The sequence below is a fragment of the Bubalus bubalis genome, chromosome 2 (genome assembly GCF_019923935.1).
Source record: "Bubalus bubalis isolate 160015118507 breed Murrah chromosome 2, NDDB_SH_1, whole genome shotgun sequence".
Lineage (NCBI taxonomy): Eukaryota > Metazoa > Chordata > Mammalia > Artiodactyla > Bovidae > Bubalus > Bubalus bubalis.
Genome location: NC_059158.1, coordinates 158,561,663 through 158,589,661, shown reverse-complemented (window position 1 = coordinate 158,589,661; position 27,999 = coordinate 158,561,663). Strand labels below are relative to the sequence as shown.

Here is a 27,999-nt window from a genome sequence, read left to right as displayed (position 1 = left end):
CACAACTCATTGACAGTTTCAAACCAGTCTGAAACAATGAACTTGATGGAGACAAATTAAAAAGCCTGCAGTGCACATTCAAGTTTACTTAGAAATGCCAACTAAGAGCTCACCAGTGAGCCTCTCTCCCCTCTACAGGGAGGGTGGGGGTGGGGGGCTCCTGAACCTGAGCTTCTCCAGCGCATGTTTGCAGGTTCAAGGGCAGTACTGATGTATCCTTCATCCCTTTTTTTTTTTTGGACTCCCAGTCCAGAAACCAAGTGAATTCTCATGTAAGATAGAAAGATTTTCTTTATTAATGACCCCAACCGTATTTCTTTAGATACAGGAGTTTTGAACTCAAATACTTAAGAGAAAACAAGTTAAGATTGCATTATCCTGCAACTCATTACCAGTAACATATTGCAAAGCAAAACAGCTTGGAAAAGAAGGGGCAGGAAAGGGGAGTGAGGGAGGGAAAATAAAGAAAAGGAATTAAGTTGATCAAGTAGAATTCTTTTTTTTCTTTTAATTCTTGGGAACCATGAAGTCCTTGCAAGCTCAGCTCGTTTTTGCAGATTATTTTCCAAACGTGTACAAAATGGAACCAAAACTGAGAATCCCTTAAGAACCTGAAGAGGTGCAACATTAAAAGCTACGATTATCCAGTAGCAAGTGTTCCAGCCTTCAGTTGCCAGCCGCTTCCTCTTCCTGTTCCCAAGAGTTAGCGGGATGAAAACGTCTTCCCCCTTCAAAAGCAGAGATTAAGTGTGAAGGTTCGTTTCTGCTCCCCTTCCCATCCACTCCATGCTCTGCACTAGAGATGGCGTCCATGTTTCTCAAGCAGAGGTATTCGGGAACTCCAGGCAAGGGTTAAGGCCCGGCTTTCACAGAAACAACCCATCAGCTCTTTCTTCCTATTGAATACTTCAGGGTACCAAGTAATAAGCCCATGAGGACAGTAAATATACCAAGTTAGACAGGAGAATCACCTGCCCACAATTTCTGGATGGCCTAGATCTACCTGCCTTTTAGACTGGTCTCAACCCTCTTCTGAGTAAAATAATTTGGGGTCCTCCTAACACAGCTTATACTTTTTCAGCCTAGCAGACAGCAGTTCCTTAAATCTTTCCCAATGGGGCCAGAGTGTCAGAAGAAGCAACCCTCCAAACTTTCCAAGTTTAAGCGTGTTTTGTGTTGTCATACGGTGACTACACTCAGTCACAAAACACTTGCCTCGCTTTAGGCTCCTGAGCTGGGGTGTCCTGTCCTACCCAGCATTCTAAAAAGGCCAACTTTGGGAATGGTTCCTAAAGATGGAGGGTACCTATCTGGCACAGAAGCCTGGATGGAAGCTAGAGCAGAGGACTATGGGAACTAAGATTTTTCCTCTCTGGAATGTCTTACCCTACCACAGATGAAGCTAAAATATTTTGTTATCCATTCCCCAGTAGAAAGCTCAATTCCGGCAGAGTTCTGTGGGGTGCTGATGGCTGGCTTCTGATCACAGAAGGGTTGCCACCCTGCTTCATGCTGGTCCAGGTTCTAAGAAGCCAGAGCAGAAGAGGGGTCCTGGCTTCTCCTGCTTAGCTTTGGGAACTCAATCTGGTTTTCAGGGTTGTTTACCTCCTGCTTCTCCTTTCTGGGACTCACCTCTGCCAAAGAGAGGTCACAGGATGGAAAAAGGCAAAGCTGCTCTCCCTAAGTTCCAGGAAGGAAGTTTATGGACGACTGGCTCATTTCAAGGACTCATCTTTTCTTAGTCCCCCATCAGGACAGGGAGTTGTTCCTGCCTTCCACTGCATCTGCTTTGCAGTAACCCCCCACTCCAGGCTGCTGAGCTGTGTGACGGAACCAGGGGAGAAGCCCTGTGGGGGAGACACTGGGTAGTGGTTGCCTGGTGGGTGCTTCTCCTCAACGGACAGGCAGTTACAGGGCTGAAGGCGACAGAAGTTCCTGACTATTTATGACACCCAGCCCCCCATTTGGTGGGCGACAGGCTGGTGGGTCAGGCTGCCTTCTGCTGTATTGGCTGCTGGCTCACCTCCTAGCCTCTACTGAACGGGGCCCTGAAAGTGGCACAAAATTGGCTGCCTCACATTCAGGGTCACCAAAATGGTATGAGTGAGAGAAGCAAGCAGGGAAAGGAAAGGGAGACTTGTCAACTCCATGATAGAAGTATGAGTCTGCAGGGCAGCAAAAGCACGTGCCCCCCACCTTTCCCGCCTCCCCACCTTTCGAGTTCTGCCCATTTTAGGCTGTGCCACAAAGCTGCATAGTAGAAGGAATGATGCTGCCACTGTGTTGCCAATGGCACCTGGGCACTTCTCTCTAAGCAGAGGATCCAGCTGTGGACTGAACACTCTGCTGGCTCTGGGCAGTGGGAAGAGCTATTCTAGAGAAAGGTCTTTGGTATCAATTTCCTAGTGAGACAGGCAGCCTCTCAAGTATAGAAGGCAGGGGTGACTTACACTGCTCTGTATAAGTGTCTGATGCTTCTGAGATTAAAAGCATTCTGCCCAGGCACCCAAGAGTCAGACCCTCTCTCATCTTGTTAAATGGCAGCAAAAACTAGCTTGGTAGAAGAGGCCAAGGGAAGGAGCCTGAAGGCCTAGGCACAACATACCTATAGAAGGTTATCCCAAGAGTGTGGGTGCTGGAAATGGCTGTGTGGGTTGTGGAAAGGCTTAGTTCACCTCAAGACGTTTAATTCAATGGGAACAAGTGATAGGAGACCAGCACCCATTACTCTACTTGGAGAACAGGATGGCCTAAACCTTACCAGAGGGGGTCCCAAGGTTTGGCATCTGACACAGAACCAAACCCCCAGGCCCTCGACCATGCTGCTCTACTGCAGACAGTGTCTTGCACCCTTTAGGGATCTCCTCATCATCTCTATCTCAGATAAAGTTGACCTCCTCTTTAGGCAAAATTCCTGCCAAGACTCGGACCAGGAAAAAGAATGCTTTGGAACAGTTCCAGGCCTATTTATGCAACTACATGTCCTCAAGCAGATTATTCCATTTCTACAAGAAAACATCAAGACAGTTAAGATAGGCCTCTCAACTCAGACCCAAAGAAAACATAGTTCATCTTGGTAAAAAGGTCTGTGTTTCTTTCTAGCAGCCACTCTACTCGATCACAGAGATGTGGAAACAAAGAGGCCCATTCAGACGTGAAAACCTGTTTATCTCATCTTTAGTCTGCCAGGCAGCTATAGGCGCCCCACTGCCCGTCTCACCTGCAGCCACTGCACAGACACCTGGGTCACCGACACCCATGACCTCCTTGGTAAGCTTAGGAGAGGAAGGCAGTCCTGCTGCAGAATGGTGCTACTCACGTGATTGTTTTCATTTCCTTTTTCTCGGCATCTGGGCGTGCACGGTTCAGCACCTTGAGGAAGTCGGATGTTTTTGCCCGCATACGTGTGTGAATATAGGCCTGGAGGCAAACACAATGGGTACTGAAGCAGAGTCATGTTCCAGAAAGACAGCTTTGCTCTAAGTAGTGGAAATTATCAGAAAGGTCTGGGAACATCCACCCTGGGGTTGACATAGGGCTGTGCAAGGAAGCATATATTCACCTCTCTGCTATGGAGTGAGAGAGATGGAGAAAGGCCATGATTCAAAGCCTCTAGAACCATCTCTGTAGAGTTCCTAGCAACAGCCCGGACCAGAGAGCACTTGATGCCATGAGCTCTGGTGGAGAGAATGGCCCGGAGCACCGGTGCTGTGGCTGCTCTCACTCACCTTCGAGCACTTGATGTGGTAGTGCAGGTAGTCCCGGAACGTGTGGATCAGGTTGATGGTGTTGTCTCGAGCGCTGGCGTTGGTGTGGCGAGGGAACAGCACTGGGTGGGGGCACAGACAGGGTGTCAAGGTCTAATTACACCAATGCCAAAGGGTGGAAAGACCAGCAGCCTACCGGCAGCTCCCATCTCGCCCTGCTTTGGGACCGTCCACTTGTTTCATTAGGGTTTTCTGCCAGGGAGTGCAAATGGAGGAGACCATGGCCAAAAACCAGGGCTCCCTCGGCAAAGGGCTTGGTCCTGGCATTCATTCTGGGTCTGGATTCTCCGGCTGTGCACTGCGAAATCTACTAGCTCCTGATTCTCAGAAGTCTCTCTAGAAAATGACACACCTGGCTACCTGGGTGGACTCTGGAGCAATGGGGATTAGAGAACAAAGCCTGCCTGTTGTAGGCCCTTGGTGCTGAAGCAGAGTAAGCGTTCAGAGAAACTAGATCCAGACAGGATCATGTAGTCTGTGGTGAACACCAAACAGGAAGGGAAAGAACCTGAGCACTCCTGAGGAGGAATGGCAGGATGAGTTGCTTTGGCTGGGGGCTGAGAAAAGCCCCTGCCACTGCCTGGCCCCATGAAGTCCTGAGCAGTCAGTCACTCAGCTTCACACCTGGGCAGACCTGCACGCCTCTCCCTCTGGCTCCTGGGAATCCCCTCTATCTTCTGCATCTACACTTCTCAGTGATCTCAGCATCTGCAAAGTCCTTGAGTATCAGGTTTTGTTGAAACGAACTGAAATGCCTCCTAAGAAAGGGTGGGACCACTGTGTGTCAACTTGCCCTCAAGAGAAAAGAGCGCCAGGCCAGGAGATAACTATACTGCAGAGGTCCTGAGATGCTAATGACTGTAAGTTCACCATCAGTTTATGTACCACAAAGAGAGACATTGCTAATTAAACTGTAACAGGCTGTCCCAACCTCAGAGAGAGTAATGTGCCCCCCCACCCCACCAAAAAAACATGTAGACTAGACTTAAGGAAACCTGGTTCATCAACCCGCTTATCTCCAATAAACTGATGCATCTTCAGCACTCTGGTGACTTAAAGAACTTCAGAAAAGGGGACATTTTAGTGCTGTCAGGGTCAGTGTGTGCATGAGCTGCGATTCTAAATTGTCAGCTGTTATCAATGAACCAGCTCACTAGGCTGAAGCAAACTGTGAGAGGGGTGGATATGAATCTTTCCAGAGGGAAAGTGGGTAAGTGAATCTCGGGTAGAGCTCTGGTCCAATGAGCAAAAAAACCCAACAGGCGCCAAAGGACAGAGAACCCCAACCAGCTGCTTAGCAGTGCTTATGTGGCCCTAACCCCTCCTACTTCACACTAGGCTACCCCTTTTTTTTTTCCTGAGGATTTAGATAAAACAGGGAAAAAAAGGAAAATGATTACTGTATAAAAATAAAAATAGCACATGACTTGTATTAGTGCCCCATGACATGCCTCCTACAGTCATGGCACCGGCAACAGGAACACTCTGGCACACCTGCTTTTGCCACTCAGCCCCATTTCAACTGCAGTATGAACCCACCAAGGTGTGCAAATGCGGCAACCCTGCCCAGCTCACCGAAGGTAATGTAGCCGATGTTGTCACCCACGGCGGCATCGGTATCTTTCAGCTCTAGGGGAGGTTCCCTGTGGCTGAAGAGGACCTGTGGGGCTGTGTGGCTGGCTCTGCGTCCTTCTTTGAACTCCTGCCAGGATGAAGCAAAAAGCAACCAGAAGAGAATCTGGTGTGAGATGAACAGCAAGAACAGCAACCTATGCTCTGGGGTTTGCCCTGTGGATGTGACCTCTGAGCTCTCTGACTGGCAGAGGCTAAAAATAAATGACACCTAATGTGAAATACTGGTCTTCCCTGGTAGCTCAGCTGGTAAAGAATCCACCTGCAATGCAGGTGGATTCGATTCCAGGCTCGGGAAGATCCCCTGGAAAAGGGATAGGCTACCCACTCCAGTACTCTTGGGCTTCCCTGGTGGCTCAGATGGTAAAGAATCCACCTGCAATGCAGGAGACCTGGGTTCAGTCCCTGGGTTGGGAAGATTCCCCTGGAGGAGGGCATGGCAACCCACTCCAGTATTCTTGCCTGGAGAATCCCCATGGACAGAGGAGCCCGGTGGGCTACCGTCCATGGGGTCGAAGAGGGTCAGACATGACTGAGCGACTCAGCACAGCACAACGTGAAATATTACCAGTGTTGGCTGCCATCAGTGCACTTCAGATTCAAAGAGGAGAGATCACGAAGTACTTAACAAGTCCGATCTTCAAAGGCAAAGAAAAGCACTATTAATCCTCTTCTTTTGTTTTGGAAAAATATGCATGATAAAATTACTTCTGAGGCTAAACAGATAACAAATTGCAAAGCACTCAGAGAACCAGATTACGTTCAGGATAAGGATGACAGTTTATTAGTTTCTTTTGATTTAATATGAAAGGAGGTTGTATTTTTCAGGAAATTTGATTAAGATATCAAGTGGAGCTCAAGTAAGAGCTCACCCTTGACAAAATGTATCCACCCCCAGCAAACCACAGAAAAATGCCTAAGGATGTGAAAACAAAGCCATTCTTCCCTGTCCTAACCCCCACGTCTCAAGCTTTCCCAATCCATACATTCCTGTATAAACAGGTAAGTGATACAAGGCATCCCCGTTTCAACTCAGATCTTAATAACAGGACTGGACTTTCCAGCAACGCCAGTAAAACCTAGGGTTTATACTCTCTGAAGGACAGAAGGATGGAATCAAAAGTTTTCCAAGGTCCCTGAGTTTTCTGAGAGTACTGAGAGCAAGTTATACAGCCCTTTAGTCTACAACGTTCTTTCTACTGCTGTCCAGATATAACGCTCTCTCCAACAGCCTGGGCACAGCTAGTTGCTCTCCTGTGGGGGTTCCCACAGCTTTTCTGCAAACCTCTACTGTGATATTTCACTATTCATGAATGCATCTGGCTTCCCTACCAGGTTTTAAGCTCCTCAAGTCAAGGATTCTTTTATTCATCTCTGTATCTAGTCCTCTGCCCTTAAAAGAGACTGTCTAGCACAAGAATGAGAAAGAAAGTACCACTTCCCTAGCTGACAGTGTCAGCACACTGTATGAGAAGGAGCAGGGACTGCATTTCACCCGCAGCAGGAGGATACACACTGATGGGCAAGCCCTCAGCAGCAGATGTGTGAAGGAAGAATACTACCTGAGGCGGTCTAATGCCCAGTCGGGGAGCTCGTCTGTTTCAGCCCCTGCCTTCTGAACTCCTTGTGTAGCTTCCAAAGGTTGGTGGGAAATAACATCACTGGGTTAGGTGAGCTCCCCTCTGAACTTTGATCCCCAAAGGAAAAATATCTGAAGAGGGAGGGAAGGATTCAAGATAATTCAAAACGAAAATCCTTAAAGCAAAGCTGCTGAAATTGCCCTCCTCTAGAAAATACCTTTCATTCTGCAACTGGGCTGGGACCTTCTCTAATTTCTATCAGTTTCCCTCTTTTAGCCCCCGGCGGGGAGAACAGATAAAAACTGCCTGCCAGCACTTTCTTGTGTTTCATAAGTTTCTTGAACGCTCCAGTTCACTGGTACATGTGGCTGGCGTTCACAACCAGATGGAGTATCTGTAAACCCGTGGTGACTTGGCAGCATTTCTCAGTTTTGTACATGGAGAGTGATACATTTCAGAGTTGGTTAACAATATACTGACTCCGGGCTGTAATTTAGGCAATCTCCTGCCTTTGTTTCTCCTTGGTTTTTCTCTCTTACACAACACTTAAAAGCCAGTAAACCCACCAACCCAGCAGCTTTTTGCCTTAGAGTCTTTGTTACATATGTATCAGCAATACTGCCTCTTTTTTCTTCCTTTTTTTCTCTTTGGGGCATCACAATATCATTTCTTTCTTCCATCAAAGCACAACTGGCCACAGAAGCTCAGAATAAACCCAAATATATACAGAAATTAAGTATATGATAAAGGCAGCGTCTCAGCCAGCAGTGTAGCTGCCACTGGGAAGGCAGTAGTCACTTAGGAAAAAGATGGCTCCGCCTTTCATATCAGGCACCAAGAGAAACTACACGTAAGTAGTAAGATTTACACATAAAATATCAAAGTATAAAAACACCAGGAAAATAATGCAGGTAGATTTCTTTACAACCTTTCAGTAGGGAAGGTGTTTCTAACTATGACTCAAAATCTAGAAGCCATAGAGGTTGATCAATTTCACTACATGAAAATAAAGTTCTACATGAGGGAAAACCAAACAACAAAAACAACCCAAGAAGTCTAATGACTAACTGGGAAAAAAAAATCTGCAATTCTTATCAGAGAAAAAGGGCCAGTCTCCCAAGTACATGAAGAAACCAAGAAGATCAATAACCCAATAGAAAAATGGGTAGGGGCCATCAAGAGACATCTCATAAGAAAAGACAAAATAGCCTTCAGCGTTAAAAAAAAAAAAGTTTGACCTTGTTCATAAGAGAAGGCAGACACCATTTTTAACTTGTCAGACTGGCAGAAATCCAAAAGTTCAACACCACTTTGGGAAAATAGACACTCATGCACTGGAGGTGGGAGGGAAATGGCATAACCTCTGTGGAGAAGGGGTTGGGCAATGCTACTAAAATTATTCACTTCGCCTCAGGGTCCTCAGTTCAGGAAAATATCCCACAGGTATAATCCCACATGTATACAGGCAGCAAGGATCCTCAAAATGACATCTTCACTACTGCCTACGAGGAAAACTGCTTTTGTCTTGTCCCTGAACATATAGTAGCCAGTGGCTTCCACTTAATTTCTCTTACCTACTGAACTAACTTGAAGATCTAGTAATATAAACAATTTTAGTTCACCAATCTCCGAAAGGGTAACTATTGCTTTTCACGTAATGAGTGTTGAAACGATAACATCTACCAGGTTTTCTCTGATGCTCACAGCTCATATGCCTTCAAAGCTGAGCACTAGCATATCCATAAGAGTGGGGAATGGCCCCTCCCTGTCTTTTTCCAAATGACAGCAATAAGCATCCCTCCAAGTTAGCCTGCCAAATGACAACGGAGGGATGGCATTCTGACTAGGCTGGAGGTGCATGTCGGCACAGGAAACGAGGACCCACGGCAGGCAGACAAGTGACCACGACCAGCCTCCCCAGGTCACAGCATTCTAGGCTAGGCATCCACCGTCCTCCTTTTTCCCAGAAATTTAAAGTAACTAGGCCTAGGACAGTGCTTGATTTATTTTGGAGGGGAAAACCAGCAAAATAAGTCCATGTTACTAAGGTCATTTCAAGTTAAATTACTACTGCCTCTGAGTCTGGAGAGGCAGGAAGGGCAGACGGCTTCCTGGGCATTGCCTTTTCACATGGGGCCAGGCCTGTCACTCACTGGAGACACTGCCGGTACAAAAATGCAAATGTTCTTTTCCCTTTTAGACAAGTGTCCCATCACATGGACTCTGAGGGAGAGCGTTTAAGTTCACATGCAAAAAAGAATACTCAAAATTCTTCTAAGGAACAAATCTCCAGTACACTCTCCAAGACAAGATCTGTTTAAAGTATAAAAATAAGTTAAGATGTTGTCTGGAATAAAATGGAAGAAGACTGGTAAAAAAAACCAGCCAAATCTAAATATATACTTCATAGGTTTTAAAATTAGGTTGTCAGTCTGGATTTAGCCCAATTTCTGAGCTACTGCATTTAATTCCCCTGTCAATTCTGCATAAAAACACATGAAATGCCTGTCTGAGGTTTACATTTAGGACGTAAGACATACATATGTCTTAGGTATGTGCACAACCATACACTTTTGAAAGCTTAGTACTCTCAAATGTTGTGTCAATATTCCAATTTTTCTGCATGGGGACTAAAAAATTAGTTTCTGATTAAATTAGCTTAACACAAAAAGCCACTACAGATGGTCAAATGGAGAATATCCCTTTTGAAGATTTCCCTAGCCACTCAGAATGCCTACACATAAAGTATTCTCACTATATTAAGCACAATTATTTTTCAACTCAACCTGGCAAAAGAGGTTCTGTCCTGGAATTCTTAAACTTCATTACCCTGCCAAAGAACAGAATGAACAAAGTTGTTTTTTTTTAATTTAACTTCTGTACTAGACTTTGAATGCTGAGCTGTCTCATAAGAAACCAGTCAGGATACCACTTCACCAGTGAGAGCTCATGTCCTAAAGCCAGCAACTGGTTAGCAGACAGCATGACAAAGCCACAGTGGTTTTATTGTGTCAGACTCGAGTCCAACCACACCAGAAATCCAATTACAAAATGTTCTGCTAACCCCCACTACTCTTCTAGTGGATGAGTTGCTTCTGAGGGCGCTCCGTGGGCACCTCAGCCAAACGCAGGCCCATTCTCTTCACTGCCAGTTTGACAACTCTACACTATTAATGCATTACCTACCACCTAAGAATTTTCTCCAGACTCCATTCTGAAAAGACTTTAGGACTAATAAGCCAAGCCAACAGACCTTGCTAGAAGCTTTAAGAAAACTTAAGCGGGCAGGAAACAGGACCAAGCTTTAAATCAAAGACCCCATGGCAGGAAGCATGCTTCATATTCAGTCATTTTGTTACTATATCCTCTGTCCATGGGGATTCTCCAGTCAAGAATACTAGAGTGGGCTGCCACTCCAGGGGCTCCTCTTTCAGGGGATCTTCCCAACTCAGGGATTGAACCCAGGTCTCCCACACTGCAGGTAGATTCGTTACTGTCTGAACCAACTCTAGTTCAGTCCTGCAAAAGGGCTAAAACCACTAAGGAAAAAAAAAATCAGTGAGTTTGATGGGGGACTGTTTAACTAAATCAAGTTTCAACATCAATAGGGCTGCCAGTTCTTACCTTTTTTAAAAAATATTGACTTATTTATTATTTAGCTGTGCTGGGTCTTAGTTGTGGCACGTGGGATCTAGCTCCCTGACCAGGGATCGAACCTGGGCCCCCCTGCATTGGGAGTGAGTAATCTTAGCCACTGGACCACAAGGGAAGTCTCTTTGATGCCAAGGTGTAAGTCACTAGGCCATGGTCCCCCTACTCTCTGCCCCAAGATGTCTGCTCCATACCTGCATGAACACCTTTCCAATGACCACATCGTCGTCATCCTTAAACACTGTGCTGAAGACTACTGTGACTCTGTCTTTTTTTGACTCAACATACCTGAGGGGAACAAAACTCACGAGTAAGTACAGAATCAGAACAGGGTTTTGTCAAGAACTTGATCTACAAGTGAAGCAGGAGGGTAAAGCCATCATAAACCTTTTAATTCATAATACAAGGTGTGCTAGTGAGACTGAATAATTATGGCCACGAAGTCAGGACAATAAATGCAAACTTTACATGAGGCAAGAGATGAAAAGCACCCAAATGGAGTCCAGAGTTAGTTGATTCTCAGAACCCCACTTTAAAAAATATTTCTTAGAACCTATAGTCACGCTCTGCCTCCTGATTACTTAGCTAAATTACAGAAGGGGACTCAAAATGTTAGTGTCTTAAAGAAGTGCTGGATTCTCTTTTTATCTTTTGCCAACTTTCTATAGACAAGGAGAAGTGGCCTTCTCCTTCGCCACACCATCTATATCCTGGGTTAAAGAATTTTATGAGAAAGACACTTTGGGGGGCTTCACACAATATAGTCTAAGGTCTGACTTAGCTGAATATCTTTTGGTAAGCACATGTGACAGCCACAACCAAGTTTTAGGACCAAATTCTCTCTATACTCACATGGTCTCATCATCCCTATAATGGATAACTGCCCTGTTCTCTCCTTCCTTGCCCTCTTCTTGGAACTGGAAGTATTTCTCAAAGACAGAGGCAAAACAGTTTCGTTTCAACATGCCAGCCTGGTGCACGATGGAATCCTTGGATGCAGGCAAATTTTCAAGGTCGTACAGCAAAGAGACATTGTATCCTGGAGGGGGCAAAAAAAACACCCAGTAGGTATATTTAAAAAAAAAAAAAAAAAGCTTTTTGGGTTCAAAAGGCATTTGATTTTGTCTCAGTGTCCATACTTTTAACCTAAGGAGAATGCAATCCACTCCCATCTTCCTCAAAGGGCAAATGAAGTGAAATAAAACCGTTAATTCTTGTAAAATTACTGTAAATATATATATAGCTAATTAACAGATACCATGCAAAAATCTAAATCTGTATCAAAGATGACTGATTACAAATAAGGAATGGGAGGAAGTCATAATCCTGGAACTTTTAGAAATTTAATGTTCCAGACATAATTGTGAAAGCGGGCTGAATATGCTAACAACCTATTAATGAGTTTCATATTTTTCTCTGACGGTTTATCATGCCAAGTGCCAACATGGTGAGCAGCTTGGTTGCTTTTTGATGAAAAAATATACCTGTCAGCATGCCACTGTAAGCCCTGAGAATGGAAATATGGCAAAAACCTAAAAGGGAAAAAAAATCTGAATACACCTCAAAAAATTTATTTGTGTACACTGTAAAATTTTCCAAGTGTTTTAAAACATTTTACTTCATTTAATCACCATATGAGTTGTATGAAATAGGCCAGATACAGTTATTCTCACTTTAGAGGGAAAAAAAGGTTCAAAGAAGCCAAGTGTCTAGGATGCTTTATTATGTAATTCAATGACTTACACCTGCCCAAAAGCCTGTAAATGATTTTGCAAAAATATCTGTCCATCACTGAGGATCATTTCATATTCTAAACAGATGATGGGAATAATTTTACCAGAACTGTATAGACTTCACATTTCTGAGTTTCTTAGACCTTTATACTTTGTTACCATTTAGTATTTTTCCAAGAGCATTCCTGAGGTCTGTGTTTTGTTGGATCTATCCTCACTGAGAGCATCAACTGGCTATCTAAATCTCTGTTCTAGACAGGGTTTAGCACATTCTTGGCACTCCAATATTAAATAATATCAATCAGCCTTCCATTTTGGGTACCTGGAAACCAGATAAACAAATGGACCACAAGATTAGATTAAAAAAAAAAGAAGAAGAAAATATTTAAAGCTGGGGTTTGTTAGTTTTAAGAAGCCAAATAAAACAAACTAAATAAAACTATAACTGAAGCCAGACTTAAGTATGGCTTCCAATATATGAAGAGAACATGATGTGAATGAAGAAAAGTAAAATCTAGTATGGCCAGCCGAGTTTTCCAAACTTGTCTAGATAAACCCATAGAGAAAAATCCAGGTCACACTCTGCTTGTTCTGATAGATTTTAGGATCTGAGTGGTGACAAGCACAGCCAAGGGTTCCTTTATGCTTTTTCTGCTCTAGTTAGTTTTCTTTCTGAAATTCCCCGATTCTTCTTAGAGCCTACACTATTATTTATCTTTTGGCTTTTATTTCTGAGATATGTTTGTACCATCAATTTGGGGAATAATAAATTTCAGTATTCTTTATGGAGTACAAAGTTCTCATAGACAAACACTCCAAGTAACAAGTTACATTTCGAAGGCACTTTTCTTTATTAGATACTTTGTTTTTCAGAACAGCAGATACAAGTCAAGGGAAGGTATTCTAATGAGCAAGTGAGGTGCCTTTTTTTTTAAGTAACCACTGTTAAAAAGAGACAGATACACTTTCCTTTTTAGAAAGATTTAAGTCAAGGTACCAGTCATAGGATCTGAGTAATAAATATTACATTCAAGCAATCTTACAACTTGGTCCTCACTATGGGATCTGGCTGTAGATGCCTCAGAATTCGAAACTACTACTTAATCGTAGGGATAAAAATACTGTTCAGTTTTTTTCCTCTTTAAGCTTCCTTTAAAGCTGTATAATATAGCTCTTCTAATCAAGGAGGCACAGATCACTGATTAGAAGAATGGATTACAGGGGCTGAAATTTCTATTTGAAAATGTGAAAATAGCTGTGAATATTCCTTTTCCTTCTCCAAATGTGCAGTGTACAAAGGTGTTACTGGGAGCTGGGAGGGAGAATCAATATTGGCTTAATCTTCTCAAAAGGCATGTTAATCACTACGGGCAAACAAAGGTGGCCCTCTGGCTGAAACATTAACAAAGAGTCATTAGATCTTACCCAATAAATGTTAAAAACAGCATACATCAACTCTCTGTGTGACTACACCAATAACGTGTATCCATTACTGGACAACGCAAAGCCCCTTAAAAGCTATGTTTATGGAGACAGCTGAAGTGGGACCTGAACTCATGCAGAAATATTCATAAATAAGTAACATTTAAACAAAATCCGTTGGCTAAAAAAGGCATAGCACAAACAGGACGAATCTCTTTCCAAGTCATTCCATAGCCATTCACATTACTACATACCCGATTCTGGATTTACCAAGTAACTTCCGTACACCCTCTTTAATAACTAGAAAATAGAAAAACAAGTATGTTATACAAATACATATCAACAAGTGTGTTAATTCAAAGACCATGAGAATTTCATTATTTTCAAAGCACTGTGCATGCCAAGTTCTTCCTAAGCCAGCATTCTTCCTAACTTTCAAAAGGCGAATGGGAAATAGGATACAGGGAGGGAAGAAGATTTATCTGAGTTATCAAGCAAATTACTCACAGAACTTCGATTAACTCCAAAAGGTTAGCACTTGGTCACCCCCTTTATATGGTCTGTTCTCCTCCAGATCTTATATTGCACATAATTACCCTTTTTTTCCTCCAAGAGCGTAAAAGAATGCCGAACTAAAGTGAGAATTGATCATGTTAGTTATCAACCAAATATAGGCCAAACCACTAACTCAGGTGAATGAAACAGTAAAACCAGAACTGTCAGGAACTGATTCTGGTTAGCCTGCTTATCTTGAATGCTTTAAAAAGCAATGGATAATTCAATCTTAGCCAGTTATTTATACTGTGGGGGTCCACAGAAGGGTGTACTCTCTAAATGTTTTTTTCTCAAAACCAATCCTTACAGCTGGCTATTTTCCAGCTTTTTTGGAGTAAATGATAAAACAAGAGTCCCTTTTACACCTTCTTATTTTTTCTCTGCCGGTGTGATTGCTCTTCCTGGTAGGAACTGCTCTGAGGCTGACATGGTTTAAGAATCAATCTTTTTATTTGGGAAGGAACAGTTCTGACTTAAATGTTATTGACACATTAAGCAGGAGAAAGGCAGTTATTTGGAGAGAGAAAAATTAAAGTTACTAGAATTCAATAACCTCTTGGTATTTAATAGTCTTTATTATGTTTTAGAGGCAAGACACAGACAGGTCTTATTATTTGTCTCATTAAAATCTTGAAAAAAAAAAAAAAATAAAATCTTGAACTCAGGGAGGGAAGGAGTCAGCATTATTCCACAAGAAGGCAGAATTGAGGCCCATATATCAATACTAACCCCACTCGTGTAACAGGCTGTGGGCTTTTGTCTCTATGCCTCCAATTTTTAACGGTGTCACCACAAATATACTAGTAACGACCCTTTTGTATTTTCTGGGATACCAAAAAAAGAGGTACTCAAATCTAAGATAAGTTACCAAGTTAAAAGTGAACAAGAGCACAAACTTGCTTTAATTATAAGAGTGGTGTGTGTGTTTTAAAGAATCTCACTAGCCAGAGAAAAGCACTAAGAAAACAGACAGTACTAGAGTGGAGGCCCATGTAAGCAGGGCCATGTCTGGTCCATTCCTGTCGTCTCAGAGCCCATCTCCAGCATTTGGGGACTCAGATAACAGATCTGAGCAAACGTCAATGCTTTTCTTCTAATCTTATTTTCAGTGTTCTCTCCAGGTTTTTAAAACACATACGATATACAAACCAGGAGCAAACCATTTATTTCATGTCCCATTTTAAAGAATTATCATATAGTACATTCTTTCTCTTCATTCTTAAATATTTTTTAGTACTCCACATATTTATTTAACCGTTATCCTACAGCTGGAAGAAAGTCTCAACGTGTAAAACCTGGATTAGCAGGGTGGACTTCACAGCATGAATCAGTGATCACACTTGTTTATGTAACGGCAAAAGGTAAGGAATGCCACACGTAGTTCCTATTTGGTGACCACACACCCACTGTGAGGTATCTCTTACAGAAGAGGAGCTGAAGGGAGAGGTTCAAGGTCATAGAATCTACTGGTGGCACAGAGAATTGACTTCAGGTGTCCCATATACCACTTCTCCTAAATCATTTCAGGGAAAAAAAAAGTAGCACCCATGTCCCATTAGTAATTTTAACCATCTGCAATTCTGTACTATGTGTACTTGGAGGAAGGGAAAATCAGATGTGGGAGAAACCACAGCTCCTAGTTTAGGTTCCAAGTTATTCAGTTTAAGCCCAAGATACTAAGTTAATATTCTGAGATCTAAGCGGTTCTTAGAACCAAAATTATACCAAGTTCAACTCCTCTGCTCCCTCCTCTTGGCGAAACCAGCCAACGCTTCCTAGTTCACGTCACTTGCACTTTTAACTGTGATTCACTTTGTGCCCCCTCTTCCAACCTGACACCAGGAAATCAGACCTTCCCACCTGGCAGCTGAGGCTTTCTGCTTTGAAAAAAGGCCTGTGACAAAGTAACAAGCTTCCTGTGGTTATCACACGCTGGTCACTGTTTAACCAACCCAGGGAGCCATTTACCCTGCACTCTGCTGCAACACAGCCAATGTTACCTATTCCACCCACTTGAGTGGTTCTCTGACCCTTGTGATAGCTACAAGAATAGCAATGTATTCTGGAGTTTCACTGTAAGGAAAGCAGACTGGAACAGAGATTTAAGAAATCTAGCTTAACACTTTCTCTCCCTCCCAAGGAGTGTTCTTACTGCACCGTCTTTAAAGAGAGGGGAAGGTCTAGGGGGAATGATTGCACAGGTTTTCAGTTATCTGTTCAAATGTTCAACATTTCAAAGAAATGTTCTTTGTAGGTAGTTGTCTTCTACTTCATTAAAGCAGGGCCACCTTAACTGCCATTTATTTCCTCTTGATCTTCATCTGGTAAAGAGTTAGCCGGTCTCACTTACATTAGTAATCTTTCAAATGCGTTCAAAGACTTAAGTCTTTCTCCTGAGGCTCTTTCTTTTCAGGTAAAATAACCCTGAATGCAAATTCTCTAAACCATTCTTCTTCTCTTGAACTTGAGGCAAAATCAGAGGTTTTAGCTGTTCCTTTGAACTTCCAGGGCAAACCAACTGCATATGAAGAAGTAAGGGAAGTGACTGTGTATGGCTCTTAATATATGGCTTGGTTAACATTAATTTTAGTTTTTAGTATCAAGATTTTGATCATATGCTTTTGTTAAACAGCTCTTTCATCACATAAATTTTAAATAAGTTAAAAGCTACTACTCTCAGTGGCATGGAAACATATACACTACTATATATAAAATAGATAGCCAATGGGAATTTGCTGTATGACTCAGGGAACACAAAATGGGGCTCTGCAACAACGCAGAAGGGTGGGAAGGGGTAGGGGGTGGGAGGGAGGTTCAAGAGGGGACATATGTATACCTACGGCTGATTCATGCTCAGGTATGGCAGAAACCAACACAATACTGTAATTATCATTCAATTAAAAATACATAAACTTAAAAAAGTAACAAACTACCATTACTCTCAATCAGAAAGAAAATAGAAATGGCTGTATCTTCATTCACCACATTAAGGAGAACCTACTCTGTTCAAACTAGAAGATACTTGAAAACTGATTCAGGAACTGAGTCATACTTCCTGCTTTGAGACCCAACCACAACGTGCACACACTGGTGTAATAACATTTTCTTTCTTCCATAAATGGCTCTCCCCAGAGCAAATACAGTTCAACAGGAACCAAACCTATTGAAAGAAGTCAGTGAATAAAACATGGCCACCAAGAGTTTCTGAACACATGGACACCCTTTCTTATTTCCCCTAAGGCAGTCGTAAGGAACAAGAGATACAGAGGCCAGTTCTAAAGAGCATTAAATTAAAAAGTGTAAAGGGCAGATTTGTTCCTAAATTTCTAGAATGAGAAATTAAGCCTGTAAACTTGAAAGAGACCAGAGGTTATATACCTGCTTCACAATGTAACAGAAATAGAACTGAATCCATCTCAGTCTTGCCATAGCTATTTTTGTATTGGTCAAGGAGAAGTATTCTTTGCTACATTTTTTAAGAACTAAATCTGTTTTTGTTTTCAATGGTTAGAGAACATCTTTATTTCTTCAGTGTAAAAAGCAGTCAAACAGAGAACCAAAACCCTTTCTGAGAAACACCCTTCTTTATGACTAATGGGAATGAAGTCAAGAGCCCCTGGTTAGGTGAGCAAGCCATCCAGAGTGGCCAGTGCCAACGTGAATGACTCAGTGCCGTAGATCTTCCAGGAGTGGCAAATTGCCAGGAAAAGGTGAGGAGGAAACAAGACTCCCAAGGAAAAGTGATGTGGAACTTACCTCATCAGCACCATGTGCCTGAAGCTCCTTGTAGAATTTCAAAGAAATACTGACCATCACTTTTGTTTTATCTCCATTAGGATTTGAAATATGATAGAGGACTCCATCAAAATCTGCCAGGAGAGGCAAATAATCTTGCTTAACTTGGGAATAGGGAGTAACATCTCAAAGTGCCTGCCTACCTGTTGCAGGGCACAAGGAAGTTTCCCTTACAAGTAGGCATGTAAGTAAAATGACGTTCATTTAAAATCCACGTGGAAAATCAGTAGAAACACTGAGATGAGAATTATTGAGTACTCATCTCTTTTCTCTAAAATTACAAAGCTATTTTTACTTTAATCATCACTTTGTGCTGAAAGAATTAAACAAACAAACCTTTATTGCGATGTATTTGAAACATGTATAAAAACATAATATACAACGAACCCCTATTCTCATCATGGCTTCAACAATTAATCAACATATAGCCAACCTTGTTTTCACATAGACACAGCCCTTCCCAATGATTTATTCTGAAGCAAATCCTACACATCACGTCACTTCACCTATAAATATTTCAGAATACATCTCTAAAAAAAACATAACCCCAATTCCACTGTCATGCCTAAATTAAAAAAAAAAAAATTAAATATCCAGTCAAGCACTGAAATATTACCTCAAGAATTTTAAAAAATTATTGTTGTCTTATTTGAATTAGGATTCACCCAAGGCTCACACGGTGTGTTTGGCTAGCTCTTAAGTTCTTGAAACCTGGGGCTGAGTGTCATTACTTTAGGGAGCTCTGGCATTGCTAGTAAGCAGGAGGGGAAGGGGATGGTGCCTGGCCTCCAAGTCAGAGCTCTTCAGAGCTGCAAAAAGAAGAGCTACAAAAAGTTTTCCAAGATCACCTGGTCAAGCATTCCCATTTTATTAATAAATAGCGTGACCAACGCCTCAAAGTTCACAGAGCAAGTGAGTAGTGTCAGTACCTAATTCTTTCTAGGGAAAAGAAAGCAGTAACCTCTCTCTCTGACTTGTTGAACAAATCTCGATTATTTTTGTAATTCCCTACTCCTCTAAGTGCTAGGCAAACTAAGATGATGGCTAAAGATAAAAACACAATATTTCCAAATTTAAAAAACCTTAGTTTGTACCACAAAATTAAACCCAAACTTCTAAGATATCAGCAGGCAACTTTATATAGCTCACTAAATCCATGAATAATGATCTAAAATAAAAGCCAGGAAAAAAAAATCTGACAATCGAGACAGGAGCCCAAACGTCAAAGCTTATTTTAGGAACAACTTTCTTTTCTATTTTTTATATTGTGCCTTCTCTTAATAGGTGAGATAAAGGATACTTACCTGCAAATGTTACTTCTACAGCTTCTGGTTTGTTTCTGCAAAATGAAATAAAAGTCCTTTAGTTAGCTAACTATATTGCTGGGACTTCACTGGTGGTCCAGTGGTTAAGACTCCATGCTTCTAATGCAGGGGGCACAGGTTCACACCTTGGTCAGGGAACTAAGATCCTGAGTGCTGTGCAACACGGCCAAGAAAAGGGTAATGACATTGCTGCCTGCCTTCAGGGAGACTTGCAAAAGGCTCCTGAGCTTTATTTAAGATCAGACAACCTTGATCCAGGTACACAATTCATTTTTTCATGCACCTGAGTCTCTACTTACTAATGGTGGAATACTGAAAAAAAGGAAGGACAGATAAAAGCTTGTTTTGCAGCTCGAATCTCTGCTATGGTTGGTGCTCACCTTCAATTCTTAACTCCTTTAAGACCATGATAGACACGTTTGTATATATGACCCACAAAATGCCCTCTTTTGGTTGCACTCTCAGCAGGAAAACTGCTAAACAGAGAGCAGAACAGTTTAAATTTACGTAAAGTGAAAGGATGAGTTCAGGCCACAGAATGAAGCAGTCCTATTCCATTTCAAAGACAATCTGTAAGTCTTTCTACACTGTGTTTCCCTCTCCCTTACATCACCTAAGTACTCACCATTCTCCTTTGTGAAGCCCTCTTTGGTTCTACTCTAGTTGTTTTTTTCTTTTTTTTTGGCGGGGGGTGGGGGTGGGGGTGGGGGTGGGGTGTTGTTTTTAAATTTCAGTGTTGCACTTTCTTACAAAGTGTAGCACAAAGTAACAGAGCAAAATCACTGAGAACAGTCAAGACACCTGTTTTCCAACTTCAGCCTTTTCTTCAAGACCATGTTTTCAGACAAATTAATGCCTGCATTCCTTCATTTTCTCACCTACTCATCTTTAAAATGGGAGAACACAAATGATCCTACCTACCTTACACAACTGCTAAAGATAAAACAAGAGAACAGACATGGAAGAACTTTTCCTGGGAGGCACTGACGGTCTATGCCTTTCAATGTGATTCCCAGCTGAGCCTGGTACATGGACTTCTGTTTGATAAATGCTGCTGAGTTATTAACCCAGAAAGCATGACATATATCCAGTTAAAAACAATAATGGTCAATTAACCTCCAGTGAAAAGCTACTTCAAATGCTTTCCTCACTTCTCCTCAAAACCCAATGGTAGGAAACCAATGAAGACTCCATAGTTTTATTAGCTAACACCCTATAACTCAAATGATTCCACTTTGTTTTATGGGCCAGCAGACACGATATACACACTTTCACATTTATTCTTGCCTAACTTGCTCAAGACCTCACCATCAAATGTGTATCTCTTTTACTATCTCTGCTCCCTCATCTGCAGAAGGAACCAAGATTGAGCTGCCCTCCAGAGTTGCTGGGAAGTAACGGAATAAATAACATGGTTTATGACTGTTAAAACACTGCTGCAAAGCTAAACCATACCTCTCAAGGAAACTGGCTTCTATTAAACATATGCTAGCCCCATTGTAAAATCAACCTATACAAATCACATACTGAGTTCCACCCTGCTTCTTCAAAGCCATCCATATATGACTTAGGAAAAGTACTTTGGGTGTCTGAGAATTAAAGCATCAAGTGGGTTTATGGACAAGCAGTGAGTTCAGGATATGATGAAAAGAACTAGATAAAAATTTAATGGACAAGCAGTGAGTTCAGGATATGATGGAAAGAACTGGATAAAAATTAAAAGTTGTTTCTGATTTTTCATTTGTAACTGTAGCCTGGTGACTAATGCGAGGAATGACCAACCACCATTTCTCACTTCTAGAAAAAACAACAGCAAAGGAAGAAGTAGAAACATTAATCTATGGCTCATTTGAAAGAAACATTAAGAGGCTGCACAACGGGAGGAAGCACTGAAACGCACTTTCCTGAGGAAGGCTGGCTGTGCCAAAGAGGCAGGGTGGAGGCTTATAAAAGCCCATGTTGTATCACTTAGGAGGAGGCTGGGTTTTTTTTAACCTTTAGGCTTTAAGTCAGCCACAGAAGGACTGAGTTCCTCACTTTCTCACTTCATCAACTGACCAAAAAAAGATCAACTGTAGATAAAAAACCTTAGGGTTCCAACATTTTGACTCTGAAATTTTGCATTGCTCTAGGTCATAAAGTTCCCTGAGCACTGATCCCCACTGGGAGAAGTCGCTAAGATCTATACTAAGTGGTTTGCTGCCTGACTTGGGAATATTTGTCAAATCATTGTCATTAATATTTTAGTTTGCTATTTATGGCTGCACAGAGGTCGCAGAGAAGACAGGCAGGCTGTTGAGGAGAGCACTGGGCTGAAGGAGTCCTCCTGAGAAGTCACTTGGGGGTTAGGCTTCTGTCTAACTCTGTCCCCAACAAGGGGACTGCGCTGAGTGGGAAATATACCATGACAGGGCCATGGCTCAAGTCCAAGACCAAGTGTTTTGTGGTTTAAAAATCACAGAGCTATTGGGGAATAAAGGGCTTCCCTGGTGGCTCAGCTAGTAAAGCGTCTGCCTGCAATGCAGGAGACCACAGGTAGCAAAGGAGACTGGTGTTTGATTCCTGTGTCTGGAAGATCCCCTGAAGTAGGAAATGACAACTCACTCCAGTATTCTTGCCTGGAAAATCCCATGGACAGAAGAGCCTGTATGTTACAGTCCGTGGAGTTGCAAGAGTCAGACATGACTTAGCGACTAAACCACAAGCAACCACAGACAGGAATAAGATTGGTCTGGGAGCAAGTGTACTCTTAACTGGCCAAAAGAATGTTAGTCACTCAGTCGAGTCTGACTCTTTGGGACCCCATGGACTGTAGCCCATCAGACTCCTCTGTCTGTTGAACTCTCCAGGCAAGAATACCGGAGTAGGTTGCCATGCCCTTCTCCAGGGGATCTTCCCAACCCAGGCATCGAACCTGGGTCTCCTGGATTGGAGGCAGATTCTTTACCATCTGAGCTACCACAGAAGCCCCTAGGCCAAAAGGGCAGGGCAAATAGTTGTTTCAGGCAGTGAGAGCAAGTTTAATCACAGAAAAAGCATGTCTTTCAGAGCTGACTCTTTACCTCATGCTCTGCCGCTTACTGTAGCCACAGCAATGATACTCATCGGCAAGCCAAAGGTTCCTTTTCTAGAAAATGGAGATTAAAAGCCTCTACCACACAAAGCTGCTGTGAGGACTAACTGAGAAGCTACATGCATGGCAGTTTCCCAACAAAGGTCTTATGACTCAGCTACAGATACGCTGAGATAACGATCCCACAGCCCTTAGGGCAGCCCAGTGGCAGATCTCTAGACCATTCACCCAGATGTGACATACCATAACAAGGTCAGGAATCACCAGGGAAGGGTGCCTACACAATGCTGAATCCATCTACTCCCTCAGCAACTCCCAAGAGCCCCAGTTTTGTCCATTGTAAATCAGAGCTGCTATCTGTAACCCAGGCACATTCTGAAATGGAAGGAAACCATGTCAAACAATCGGGAATTGGTCAGCAAAACAAGGAGAAACAGAACCATATTAGTGTCAGACTGCTGCAATGTCTGGAATCCTACAGTAAGCCAGGTGGCTAAGTCCTCAGGGTTACTGACAGGACAGCACAAGACACTAAAACATACTCAATTCATTCATATGGGTTTCAAGAGCCATTCTTAAATTCTTTTAGAAAAAATTTCTTCCTCTCCTTTTTCTAAGGAAGTTTGTAAAATGTCACTAAAGAACTCCTGGCAACTGTTATCCAATCCTCTTTGCTCATTAAGGATTTTGGAGTTTTTACTCCTGAACACATCCAGTTCCTTGTTGTGCATTTATATCCCCTTCTAGTTACTGTTTCTATGAGCTGAATTAGAGGAATTATTGAATTCTGCTCATGATCTCATCATAAAGTTGTTGATTAATCTCCTTTAAGTCCTCTCTAAGGCTCCCATCATCCTTTTTGAGCAAAGCCTACAAAAATGGATCATATTAGGTAAGAGGTGGTCCTACTCTCTTAAGGCATGTCTCCAAACAACAGGGTCTAAAAGCTGATTCACACAATGTCAGAAGAAGGATAAACTCCTAAAAAAACTAAGAACCATTCTACTTGGCTTCATCAAAAGTGTACTAAGCTGACTATACACACAGTAAGAATTCTGGGGAAACAAAGATGATAGAACCATAGACCCTGCCACTAAGAGTCGCAGGTTTGGTACACACAAAAGGAACACAGTGCTGGGCCCTCATGCCCAGAGTAGTTCCAAGGCAGCCAGAGTGGGCAGCAGTGTGTGACTACAGTGACCGGTAAAAAGACCAACCAGATCATCTCAGCAAGTCAGCCACTACATCCAGTTTCTTCTAAATGCTTAAACAATGTCCTAATTCCAAATCACTTCTCAGCAGTCTGTCTCCCTGAGGACATATGCAGCATATTTGGGAATGAGAAGGTATCAGCAAGATTTAATTTATTCCTCGCTCAAATTTCTCCTCCCACAGTCCTCGCCCACCCCAACTGGCACGGCTTGCCTACTGAGCTTCACTCCCCCTCACAGAAGCACAGCTCCCCACAATATGCACAGCTGTGGCAAGGAGCCAGCACGCACTTAAAATCAACAGCAATTCGCATCTGACAGCATTTCCTCAATTTTGCACTCCAGACTAGAGTGAAGTTGACAAGCCTAGCTTTGGAGGCTATAAAGGTTCTTGGTGTGTATACAGTAACAAAAGAATTAAATTAATTTGCCAGAGTACTTTTTTAATTGGGAGCCTAAGTAAGAATTCCTAAATGATTGGGGGGGGGGGGGGGGGAAAGTGTTGACAAGACCTGCACATGAGGTCATCTGCAGTGTTGTGCACAGCTTCTTAATCAGTGACAGTCTCTCAGTTTGGAGGCTGTTGAGAAAACAATTTACCAATAATTATCATTTTGTGGGGATACAGGAATCATTTCAATAAGCCACCTTCCCAGGAGTGTGGTGGGAAAAAAAAGAAGTAATTTGCCTGAAATGGCTCTCAGGCTATGTCAAAACTGCCTCCAAGTTAAAAGGTTTTCATGACCAAGTATATTCTTAAGCGATTTATGACAGAACTGCTTTACCTGAAGGAAATTTAGACTTTTCGAAGGATGTCACAGGCAAGAAGATCCAGCAAGATAATCTGAGAGGCATCATTTTTTTTTCTTTCTTGTTTCACATTGTACAACCCCCTTCAGTGCTCACAGCCCACAAGTAAGGAGGCTGAGCAATGGTTCGAGGCTGCAATTTACTCTGGCATGGATACACTATGAGAGGCCCACAGAGGAGGACCTGCCATAAATCCATTACCATGCTCTGAGAGGCATCACTTAAAATAAGATCAACTTCAAAAGGAAAATTACTGTGTTCTGAAATATATACCGCAAAACTATTTTTAAGACTACCTCATGCTCACGTTTTCAGTAGCTGCAACAGGGCTGTCCAAGGGGACTTTCTGCAATAATGGAAATGTCCTACATCTGGCCGCCCACATTTGGCTGCTTCTAACCACGTGTGGCAACTGAGTCCCATAACTGTGGCTAGTGTGACTGGGGAGCTTTATTATTTTAATTCACTTTTTTATTTCAACCTGACTAGCCACATGTAGTTACTGGCTATCACTGGGCATTGTGAAGCTGGAGGTTTCACTCTGGGGAAGGCTGCACAGAACCTCATTTCCCCAACTGGGAAAAGAAGGGCGGAGCTGACCTCTCCCAGCCAGGTTCCCACAATGGCCAAGCCTTTCCAATCTCGAAGGTTTCTCCTTAGAGCTACTGCCTTTCTTTAATCTTTCTCTGATCTCCACCCCAAAATGTGTCTCCCCTTAGGTCCTCTGTAATGCTGCCATACCCTTAGAAAGGCCCTCCTTTCCTGTTCCTGTTTGGGGCTGAGCACTGAGAGAACCCTGTAAATGTTCACGATTATCACACTAGTTATCATTCTCTAAAAGTTCTGGCTAGGCATGCACCTTGATAAATAGTTAACTACTTGATAAATACTTAAATGTTTTACTGCTGCCTCACCTTACTAGTATGCCTAGAAACTTCTAGGCTTCTTCTAGGTGTTACATTTGCAATCTCAGGAAAACCCTACCTGTTAGGTTGAATATCATGGTCTCTTTTCAAGGTGATTTTCAGCAGAGTATGTTCTGAGTCAACTAACTTAAAGTCACATCTCAACTGGAAGACAGGCCAGAAAAAAAACAAAATTTGCTGCCATGCCCTAAGATTCAACATCGTTACAACATATACTTTGTAAAAAAAAAAAAAAAAAAAAAAAGTGGAGAAGTTCTAAATTATGCCTTCCAGACTTGTGTGACTACTTACTCCCAGCTGAAATAGTTAGGAGCTCTTTTTAAGAGTAATGTTCTAAAAGGAAAAGAGCTGAAGCTATGAATAATGGGCTACATTTCAGAGTCACAAGTTATTAATAAACAAGCAGATGTGAACGTACTCCTACACTACAAGGCAGGCTTCCACTTGAAATGCACAGGATTTATCTTGTAGATCAGCTTATAACCACCCAGGTCTCATTTTTCACTAGTCTAAACTTGAGAATTCACTTGAGATAAGCTGTGAAAATGCAGAAGTTCATTTAACTTCCTCCTATGTGCTACACGGCTCAAAAAAGTACACAGCAATCACCCAAAATAAGCCACTAAGCTGATTCGCTTGAACATTTAAAATGCAAAGGAACTGGTATGTGAGGCGGAAGACAAGAAGTAAGCCTAAAATACAAAAAACTGCAGCCCCTGGCAGGAAACAGTCACTACTGCTCACTGTGTTACTTCAAGGAAAGCTGTGCTTTGTACTACAGATAAAACCCGTGGCCTTATAAAAGAGATAGGAGACAATATATTCAGTTTAAGAGGCAGGTAGTAAGTATTTTTTTTTTAATGCCTCGAAGCCACAAGTTCATTATGTCCACTTAGAAATTCCCTCTACCAATCCTCTCCCATCGGTGGCTTTCCAAGCACTTACTTTATTATTAGTTCCCAGTTCACCAGAAACGGTTTGCACTATTTCCTCAACTGTGTAACCAAGATGTGAAGTTCCCATCCTCACACATGGGGAAATGAGGCAAAGGGACTAGCCACAAGCCATCAAAAATTAGAAGTTAAAACCGATTCTTTGGTTCATGTATTAAATATTATATTAGAAAAGCAAAGCAGCTTTGGGGGAGGAGGTCGTCTTCTATTGATTCTTGTGTCTGACACCGAAGGCTGCCTTAGAAACATGTCCTAAAGCCCACTTTTAAAAAGGCCAATGGTTAACAAACAGGTCTTATCTGAGAACTTTATTATAGACTCTGGAGGCTTTTACGTGCGTATCTGGGCCGGAATGACTACAGAAGAAATCACAGACCCAGGGTACGGTACAAAGATTTAAAAGATAATCAGATAGAGGACAGTGAGTGGGGAAAAAAGAATCAGGACCTCAGAAGAGCCGTAAGAAAGGAGTGTGGATATGGGGGGGGGACTATTAACTTGGCTCGAGAAATGTAACAAAATGATCAGTCTCTCTAACAGTAGGGTTCAGGGAAGTAAAACTAAAGAGATCAACGGGTTTTCCGGCAGCAAGGCAGGACCTGCCTTCAGTCTTCTGCTCCTTTAGACGAGAAGATGGGGTGGGGAGCGAGAAGATGGGTGGTGAATCTGGGCCTGGCACCTTCTTTCCTCCTCCAGTGCTGGGAATTCCTGAAAACTCCTTCCAACCGAATCCCAAACAGGCTTTCTTTGGGTTCTGAACAACGACGGGGAATACAGAGGGAAGTGGTCCCCAGCTCGCTCCAGAGGGCAATGGGATCCTCCAGCGGAGAGTTCCGGCTCCCCTCACATCCCACAGGTCTCCTGACCTTTGGCACGCGCACTCCTGTCCACTCACTGCTTCCGCATCCCTCCTCTGAGCCTCTCCCCACGCATCTCTGCCCCTCACCCCACCGCGCCCAATCACCTCCCGCGTCTAACCCCGCCGGGGCAGTCCCCACACCCGCCCAGGTCTCCCACCTCCCTCCTCTGGGTCTGGAGGACTGAACGATCATTAGGGGTCAACTCTGCCTCCCCCGCCACCCACCGGCCCCAGGCGCGCGCTCACCCGGCGGCCGCGTTCTCGAACTTGAGCGCGAGCGTCTCCTCGATGATGCGGTTGTTCACCTCCAGCAGGATCATGGCGGCGGCTGCCCCGGACAGGGGAAGGAGAAACAAGGGCGGGTGAGGGTGGGTAAGGGAGGAAAGGACAGAGGGAGCGGCCCTGCTGCCCCTTGAGGAGGGGGGCTGGGTGGGGTAGGAGGTTAGGGGAGAAGGGGAAAGGGACCGGGGTGGGAGAAGGGGAAAACCTGCGCGCTGCCTGCGCACGCACTGACTGTGGAGATACCCCCCACCCGACCGACCTGGCCCCTGAAGCCTGAACCCGCCTGCCGAGCCGCCGCCGCCGCCGCCGCCGCTGCCGCCTCACCGACAAGCTCGGTCCCCGCCCAGCCCCCGGCTCTAGCCGGCCACTTCCGCTCTCACACCCACTTCCGCTCGCCGCCCGGACGCGCGGCCCCGCGGCGCCAT

The 27,999-nt window shown here is 43.2% G+C and overlaps 1 protein-coding gene and 1 non-coding gene across 2 annotated transcripts; both read right to left on the bottom strand.

Annotated features, from left to right (window-relative positions):
- Positions 1-273: 273 nt before the first annotated feature.
- On the bottom strand, positions 274-27,994 carry ARPC2 (actin related protein 2/3 complex subunit 2). Its single transcript, XM_006046391.4, has 11 exons — positions 27,834-27,994; positions 27,539-27,620; positions 19,440-19,474; positions 18,097-18,209; positions 14,040-14,085; positions 11,483-11,669; positions 10,825-10,918; positions 5,343-5,469; positions 3,729-3,829; positions 3,320-3,420; positions 274-728 (listed from the first exon to the last, which is right to left on the bottom strand). Exons 2-11 carry the CDS (start codon positions 27,610-27,612, stop codon positions 704-706), a joined length of 903 nt encoding a protein of 300 aa, XP_006046453.1. The 5' UTR covers positions 27,613-27,620; positions 27,834-27,994; the 3' UTR covers positions 274-703.
- On the bottom strand, positions 24,624-24,760 carry LOC112583103. The gene has a single exon (XR_003107450.2). It is a non-coding gene; the product is annotated as a small nucleolar RNA SNORA42/SNORA80 family (small nucleolar RNA).
- Positions 27,995-27,999: the final 5 nt, after the last annotated feature.